Source organism: Salminus brasiliensis, chromosome 9 (assembly GCF_030463535.1).
Source record: "Salminus brasiliensis chromosome 9, fSalBra1.hap2, whole genome shotgun sequence".
Taxonomy (NCBI): Eukaryota; Metazoa; Chordata; class Actinopteri; order Characiformes; family Bryconidae; genus Salminus; species Salminus brasiliensis.
In genome coordinates, this window is record NC_132886.1 from 2,515,826 (window position 1) to 2,524,433 (window position 8,608).

An 8,608-nucleotide genomic window follows, 5' to 3' on the forward strand; every position below is an offset into this window, starting at 1 on the left:
TTGGGCTACAGTCAAGTTCAGACAGAATCGTGTTGGGCTACAGTCAGTTCAGACAGAACTGTGTTGGGCTACAGTCGGTTGAGACAGAATCGTGTTGGGCTACAGTCAGTTCAGACAGAACTGTGTTGGGCTACAGTCGGTTCAGACAGAATCGTGTTGGGCTACAGTCGGTTGAGACAGAATCGTGTTGGGCTACAGTCAGTTCAGACAGAACTGTGTTGGGCTACAGTCGGTTCAGACAGAATCGTGTTGGGCTACAGTCAGTTCAGACAGAACTGTGTTGGGCTACAGTCAGTTCAGACAGAACTGTGTTGGGCTACAGTTGGTTCAGACAGAACTGTGTTGGGCTACAGTCAGTTCAGACAGAACTGTGTTGGGCTACAGTCGGTTGAGACAGAATCGTGTTGGGCTACAGTCAGTTCAGACAGAACTGTGTTGGGCTACAGTCGGTTCAGACAGAATCGTGTTGGGCTACAGTCGGTTCAGACAGAACTGTGTTGGGCTACAGTCGGTTCAGACAGAATCGTGTTGGGCTATAGCTGGTTCAAACAGAACTGTGTTCTGCTACAGTCAGGTTCAGACAGAACTTTGTTGGGCTACAGTCGGTTCAGACAGAACTGTGTTGGGCTACAGTCAGTTTAGACAGAATTGTGTTGGGCTACAGTCGGGTTCAAACAGAATCGTGTTGGGCTACAGTTGGTTCAGACAGAATCGTGTTGGGCTACAGTTGGTTCAGACAGAATCATGTTGGGCTACAGTCAGTTCAGACAGAACTGTGTTGGGCTACAGTCGGTTCAGACAGAACTGTGTTGGGCTACAGTCGAGTTCAAACAGAATTCTGTTGGGCTACAGTCGGTTCAGACAGAACTGTGTTGGGCTACAGTCAAGTTCAGACAGAATCGTGTTGGGCTACAGTCAGTTCAGACAGAACTGTGTTGGGCTACAGTCGGTTGAGACAGAATCGTGTTGGGCTACAGTCAGTTCAGACAGAACTGTGTTGGGCTACAGTCGGTTCAGACAGAATTGTGTTAGGCTACAGTTGGTTCAAACAGAACTGTGTTGGGCTACAGTCGGTTCAGGCTACATTCGGTTCAGACAGAACTGTGTTGGGCTACATTCGGTTCAGACAGAACTGTGTTGGGCTACAGTCGGTTCAGACAGAACTGTGTTGGGCTACAGTCAAGTTCAGACAGAATCGTGTTGGGCTACAGTCAGTTCAGACAGAACTGTGTTGGGCTACAGTCGGTTGAGACAGAATCGTGTTGGGCTACAGTCAGTTCAGACAGAACTGTGTTGGGCTACAGTCGGTTCAGACAGAATCGTGTTGGGCTACAGTCGGTTGAGACAGAATCGTGTTGGGCTACAGTCAGTTCAGACAGAACTGTGTTGGGCTACAGTCGGTTCAGACAGAATCGTGTTGGGCTACAGTCAGTTCAGACAGAACTGTGTTGGGCTACAGTCAGTTCAGACAGAACTGTGTTGGGCTACAGTTGGTTCAGACAGAACTGTGTTGGGCTACAGTCAGTTCAGACAGAACTGTGTTGGGCTACAGTCGGTTGAGACAGAATCGTGTTGGGCTACAGTCAGTTCAGACAGAACTGTGTTGGGCTACAGTCGGTTCAGACAGAATCGTGTTGGGCTACAGTCGGTTCAGACAGAACTGTGTTGGGCTACAGTCGGTTCAGACAGAATCGTGTTGGGCTATAGCTGGTTCAAACAGAACTGTGTTCTGCTACAGTCAGGTTCAGACAGAACTTTGTTGGGCTACAGTCGGTTCAGACAGAACTGTGTTGGGCTACAGTCAGTTTAGACAGAATTGTGTTGGGCTACAGTCGGGTTCAAACAGAATCGTGTTGGGCTACAGTTGGTTCAGACAGAATCGTGTTGGGCTACAGTTGGTTCAGACAGAATCATGTTGGGCTACAGTCAGTTCAGACAGAACTGTGTTGGGCTACAGTCGGTTCAGACAGAACTGTGTTGGGCTACAGTCGAGTTCAAACAGAATTCTGTTGGGCTACAGTCGGTTCAGACAGAACTGTGTTGGGCTACAGTCGGTTCAGACAGAACTGTGTTGGGCTACAGTCGAGTTCAAACAGAATTCTGTTGGGCTACAGTCGGTTCAGACAGAACTGTGTTGGGCTACAGTCGGTTCAGACAGAACTGTGTTGGGCTACAGTCGAGTTCAAACAGAATCGTGTTGGGCTACAGTTGGTTCAGACAGAATTGTGTTAGGCTACAGTTGGTTCAGACAGAACTGTGTTGGGCTACAGTCGAGTTCAAACAGAATCGTGTTGGGCTACAGTCAGTTCAGACAGAACTGTGTTGGGCTACAGTCGGTTCAGACAGAACTGTGTTGGGCTACAGTCAGGTTCAGACAGAACTGTGTTGGGCTACAGTCGGTTCAAGCAGAATTGTTTTGGGCTACATTCGGTTCAGACAGAACTGTGTTGGGCTACAGTCGAGTTCAAACAGAATCGTGTTGGGCTACAGTTGGTTCAGACAGAACTGTGTTGGGCTACAGTCGAGTTCAGACAGAATCGTGTTGGGCTACAGTTGCTTCAAACAGAACTGTGTTGGGCTACAGTCGGTTCAGGCTACATTCGGTTCAGACAGAACTGTGTTGGGCTACATTCGGTTCAGACAGAACTGTGTTGGGCTACAGTTGGTTCAAACAGAACTGTGTTGGGCTACAGTCGGTTCAGGCTACAGTCGGTTCAGACAGAATTGTGTTGGGCTACAGTTGGTTCAGACAGAATTGTGTTGGGCTACAGTCGGTTGAGACAGAATCGTGTTGGGCTACAGTCGGTTTAGACAGAATCGTGTTGGGCTACAGTCGATTCAGACAGAACTGTGTTGGGCTACAGTCGGTTTAGACAGAACTGTGTTGGGCTACAGTCGGTTTAGACAGAATCGTGTTGGGCTACAGTCGGTTCAGACAGAACTGTGTTGGGCTACAATCAGTTCAGACAGAACAGTGTTGGGCTACATTCAAGTTCAGACAGAACTGTTGGGCTACAGTCGGTTCAGACAGAACTGTGTTGGGCTACAGTCGGTTTAGACAGAATTGTGTTGGGCTACAGTCGGTTCAGACAGAACTGTGTTGGGCTACAGTCGGTTCAGACAGAACTGTGTTGGGCTACAGTCGGTTTAGACAGAATTGTGTTGGGCTACAGTCGGTTCAGACAGAACTGTTGGGCTACAGTCGGTTCAGACAGAACTGTGTTGGGCTACAGTCGGTTTAGACAGAATTGTGTTGGGCTACAGTCGGGTTCAAACAGAATCGTGTTGGGCTACAGTTGGTTCAGACAGAACTGTGTTCTGCTACAGTCAGGTTCAGACAGAACTTTGTTGGGCTACATTCGAGTTCAAACAGAATCGTGTTGGGCTACAGTTGGTTCAGACAGAACTGTGTTGGGCTACAGTCAGTTCAGACAGAACTGTGTTGGGCTACAGTCGGTTCAGACAGAACTGTGTTGGGCTACAGTCGGTTCAAACAGAATTGTTTTGGGCTACATTCGGTTCCGACAGAACTGTGTTGGGCTACAGTCGGTTCAGACAGAACTGTGTTGGGCTACAGTCGGTTCAAACAGAATTGTTTTGGGCTACATTCAGTTCCGACAGAACTGTGTTGGGCTACAGTCGAGTTCAAACAGAATCGTGTTGGGCTACAGTTGGTTCAGACAGAACTGTGTTGGGCTACAGTCGAGTTCAAACAGAATCGTGTTGGGCTACAGTTGGTTCAGACAGAACTGTGTTGGGCTACAGTCGGTTCAGACAGAATCGTGTTGGGCTACAGTCAGTTCAGACAGAACTGTGTTGGGCTACAGTCGGTTCAGACAGAACTGTGTTGGGCTACAGTCGGTTCAAACAGAATTGTTTTGGGCTACATTCGGTTCAGACAGAACTGTGTTGGGCTACAGTCGAGTTCAAACAGAATCGTGTTGGGCTACAGTTGGTTCAGACAGAACTGTGTTGGGCTACAGTCGAGTTCAAACAGAATCGTGTTGGGCTACAGTTGCTTCAAACAGAACTGTGTTGGGCTACAGTCGGTTCAGGCTACATTCGGTTCAGACAGAACTGTGTTGGGCTACATTCGGTTCAGACAGAACTGTGTTGGGCTACAGTCGGTTCAGACAGAACTGTGTTGGGCTACAGTCAAGTTCAGACAGAATCGTGTTGGGCTACAGTCAGTTCAGACAGAACTGTGTTGGGCTACAGTCGGTTGAGACAGAATCGTGTTGGGCTACAGTCAGTTCAGACAGAACTGTGTTGGGCTACAGTCGGTTCAGACAGAATCGTGTTGGGCTACAGTCGGTTGAGACAGAATCGTGTTGGGCTACAGTCAGTTCAGACAGAACTGTGTTGGGCTACAGTCGGTTCAGACAGAATCGTGTTGGGCTACAGTCAGTTCAGACAGAACTGTGTTGGGCTACAGTCAGTTCAGACAGAACTGTGTTGGGCTACAGTTGGTTCAGACAGAACTGTGTTGGGCTACAGTCAGTTCAGACAGAACTGTGTTGGGCTACAGTCGGTTGAGACAGAATCGTGTTGGGCTACAGTCAGTTCAGACAGAACTGTGTTGGGCTACAGTCGGTTCAGACAGAATCGTGTTGGGCTACAGTCGGTTCAGACAGAACTGTGTTGGGCTACAGTCGGTTCAGACAGAATCGTGTTGGGCTATAGCTGGTTCAAACAGAACTGTGTTCTGCTACAGTCAGGTTCAGACAGAACTTTGTTGGGCTACAGTCGGTTCAGACAGAACTGTGTTGGGCTACAGTCAGTTTAGACAGAATTGTGTTGGGCTACAGTCGGGTTCAAACAGAATCGTGTTGGGCTACAGTTGGTTCAGACAGAATCGTGTTGGGCTACAGTTGGTTCAGACAGAATCATGTTGGGCTACAGTCAGTTCAGACAGAACTGTGTTGGGCTACAGTCGGTTCAGACAGAACTGTGTTGGGCTACAGTCGAGTTCAAACAGAATTCTGTTGGGCTACAGTCGGTTCAGACAGAACTGTGTTGGGCTACAGTCGGTTCAGACAGAACTGTGTTGGGCTACTGTCGGTTCAAACAGAACTGTGTTGGGTAACAGTCGGTTCAGACAGAATTGTGTGGGCTACAGTCGGTTCAGACAGAACTGTGTTGGGCTACAATCAGGTTTAGACAGAACTGTGTTGGGTTACAGTCGGTTCAGACAGAACTGTGTTGGGCTACAATCAGGTTCAGACAGAACTGTGTTGGGTTACAGTCGGTTAAGACAGAATTGTGTTGGACTACAGTTGGTTCAAACAGAACTGTGTTGGGTAACAGTCGGTTTAGACAGAACTGTGTTGGGCTACAATCAGGTTCAAACAGAATTGTGTTGGGCTGCAGTCGGTTTATTCAGAACTGCTTGGCGATGGCTCATCAGTTGATTTTCTGATTGTTGTTTATTAGTTGCCATGATGTCAGAAGCTGAACAGTTCAACAAACACTGTCTAAACATTATTGGGACAAAAGTATTGGGACACCTGCTACTTCATGATTTCTGACACAGCAGTTCTGGAGAGAGGTTCTCCTCCTGCAGCTCCACCACCAAACCTCCATAGTGCAGTAGCAGCAGCAGCGCTCCGGCCCGGAGTGAGAATGACGGAGACGCCCTTCTTCCCCTGTTCCAGTCGATTTTATTAAGTTCGCAAGTTTAATAATAATTCTAGACTCTGATGGATTTCACCGTCACTTTATTATTACATTCAGAAATTCCAACAACAAAAAGAGAACATTATAGAAACAAGCTTTTAACAAACCCACAACCAAACCAGCAGATCATGAGGTAGACCACCGAGTCGATTACACGCTCAGAGAGGGTTTGGTGTGCTCTCGGGTTCGTTTACGTACAGCAGACAGACAGTGTTCATGAAAAGATTGTGAGAAGCAAATTGCATAATTTATGTGCACATCTTTCTATATGTACAAACGAGACACATTCTAGGGGTCGTAACACAGGGTCGTACTTCACGAGGACATTCCGTCGTTTTTCTCTCTTATTCTTCATTAAAATTAATACTGTTCCCAATACATCCCATTCAAAACAATCAGCGCGGCTAGACGCCAGCCCGGCTAGACATCAGCCTGGCTAGACGCCAGCCCGGCTAGACATCAGCCTGGCTAGACGCCAGCCCGGCTAGACATCAGCCTGGCTAGATGCAAAGACTGTCGACTGTATAGTGCAAGTTCACAATCCTAACCCACAACCTTCTCTTCTAGTACAAGTTCTAATTCAACCACGACACAAATTCAGCTTCTACGGACGTGTGCAAAGACTTCCGCTGATCAATCTGGAGGGTCGCATTCCTCGATGTTGCCGACTAAGCGTGCCGTCTAGACACCCCTCGCGATTATCAGTCCGAGAAGCTTGTAGAATAAATAACAGTCCCTCAAAAACGGGACCCGTTTCTTTCATCTTAAATAAAAAGAGAACCCCAAACGAAAGGCTGGGGAGCAGGTTCTCGAAAAAATTCTCCTGGGTTATCTTAGGTAGATGCTTTGTGCCTTGGAAAAAAAAAAGACAGAACGCGGAGTCGGCATGGACACATGGCTCAAAGGCGACTCCTCGGACCCCGAAAGCGACAAAGATTAAATATATTAATATCAGCATTCCATAACTTTAAACTCTAAACAACTTTGTTTTTTCACATCCAAAACGTCCTACCCGCAAAAAGCCATTCCACCAGTCCCACCGGTAAAAACATTCACATTTCACGTTCTGTTCTGATTGACCCTACAGTACCTGACCGGTCCTGGAGCAGGACGTGATCTCAGCTACTTCGGGTGACCCTGTGCGATCCCAACGAGGTTCATTCCCAGCGAATGTTGGAGGTTCAGTCTTCTCGAGCTTGGCGGCAGTGAGATGCAGTCTTCAGCTTTGGCGGCTGAAGCAAGCGCAACTGTCAGGCACGTCCCGTCCAGCCTGGCGTTGCGGTCAGAGCTGTGGCAGACATACACAGATAAACGTGGCAGTGGATTTACAGACGCTTTACACCCGATTCGTAGATTTACTAGATTCCTCGGGAGCTGATTGATGCCACGTTTTGAAAGGCACGACGCACATTGATTACAAAAACGAACCATCTGAGAGTTTAGCAGAACTAAATTGACCAAAGTATTGGGACACCTGCTCGTTCACTGCTTCTTCTGAAATCAAAGCTATTAAAAAGAGCTGATCCTGCTTGTGTTGGAGGAACTGTCTCTACTGTCCAGAGAAGAAGAAGGCTAGAAGGCTTCCTACTAGATTGTGGAGGAGCATTGCTGTGAGAATTTGATTGTATTCAGCGACCCCCCTCCTCCTCTCATCCCCAACTTCTCAACTTATCCCAAAAGTATGAGATGAAGAACACAGGTGCACCGGCTTTATACCCTTCTAGCCCACACCTGGCATTAAGGCATCAGGTTTATCCCCCCCTTGTTTATCAAGTCTGTCTACTCTATTGGCAATACTTCTCTACAGGGACTGGACAAGCTGTACGAGCTGCGGCAGCAATGGGTGCAACGTAAAGTAAGGTAGAGCTGAATGCATTGTTCATTAGAAGGAGTGTTCACAAACATTTGGACACATCGCATGGCTTGTGCTCGGTAGGTGGGGTTAGGTGTCCTCGGTATGGTTTAGCTACCAAAACCTTAAAAAGCAAGAAAGACAATAAGAGGAGAGAATCAGCAGTAGTAACAAAGTCATTTCTTGCCGTCTGGCAAAAAAAATAAACCCTGAGATGAGGTATATATGTCCACAGGGGACAGTCAGGGGACACCAAACGGGTCCGCACGTTACAATCATTTACGAAACGGTGTCCTTTTTGGGTTTTACCAAAACAATCTCAAAAAAGCACAGTCTTCACGATCAATCTTCTTAAAGTCTGATATGAGCAGTGAAGGTGTGTAGGCCAGTCCGTGGGTGTGGGCAAGACCCCCTCGGGGTCCAAAGTCTGTCCCAGGAGGTGTGTCCATCATAGGAGGTTGTTTGGAACATCAGAGAAAGAGTGATGAGGAGAAACGTCCATCAACCCACAACTGATCTCGAAGAAGACCACAATCTGCAGGCCATTTACCACCAGCGGACAGTCGTTGCTCTGGGCAGAGTTTGATCTGCTGAGGGTCAGTGAGGTTGAGCCGGAGAACATCAGCTGCTCCCCCTCACTGGGGAACCGTAACTGTGGTCCCTCTGAAGTGAGAGTCAGACCCTCCGGGAAATTTGCAGCCACTCCAGCTCTATACGGAGAGGATCGGACACCTCAGACTTGTGGACAGTGGTGGCGGTCAGTCTGCCGTCGGATTATCTTCTAAATATGGCGTCCGGTGAGAAGGTAGAGGGGTCGGTCCTCGCTGCAGTTGGCCGTCTGGAACTCGTCCCGAAGGCGGAACTGCCATTCGTCCTCCAGCTCCAAGCGTACGATCGTCTGCCGCAATGAGCTGCGGTCCTGAGAAACCACGCACAGCGTCGCACCTGAGGACACACCGACGGTCAGAAATCGTTAGTCAATAATCACACTGGACAAAAGTATTGGGACACAAGGGTATCAAAAGGGTATCACTGGTCTTAGAAAAGCTGATTCTGCTTTTGTTGGAGTAACCGTCCAGT

The 8,608-nt window shown here is 48.1% G+C and overlaps 1 protein-coding gene across 3 annotated transcripts in view; it reads right to left on the bottom strand.

The window, feature by feature from the left end:
• Positions 1-5,700: 5,700 nt before the first annotated feature.
• The window catches only part of greb1l (GREB1 like retinoic acid receptor coactivator), a 76,747-nt gene continuing 73,839 nt past the window's right edge, over positions 5,701-8,608 (bottom strand). For all 3 annotated transcript variants that reach the window (XM_072687140.1, XM_072687137.1, XM_072687139.1), the window contains exon 34: positions 5,701-8,473. In XM_072687140.1, coding sequence (XP_072543241.1) covers positions 8,310-8,473 — 164 coding nt within the window. In that variant the 3' untranslated portion in view covers positions 5,701-8,309. The remainder of the gene's footprint in view (positions 8,474-8,608) is intronic.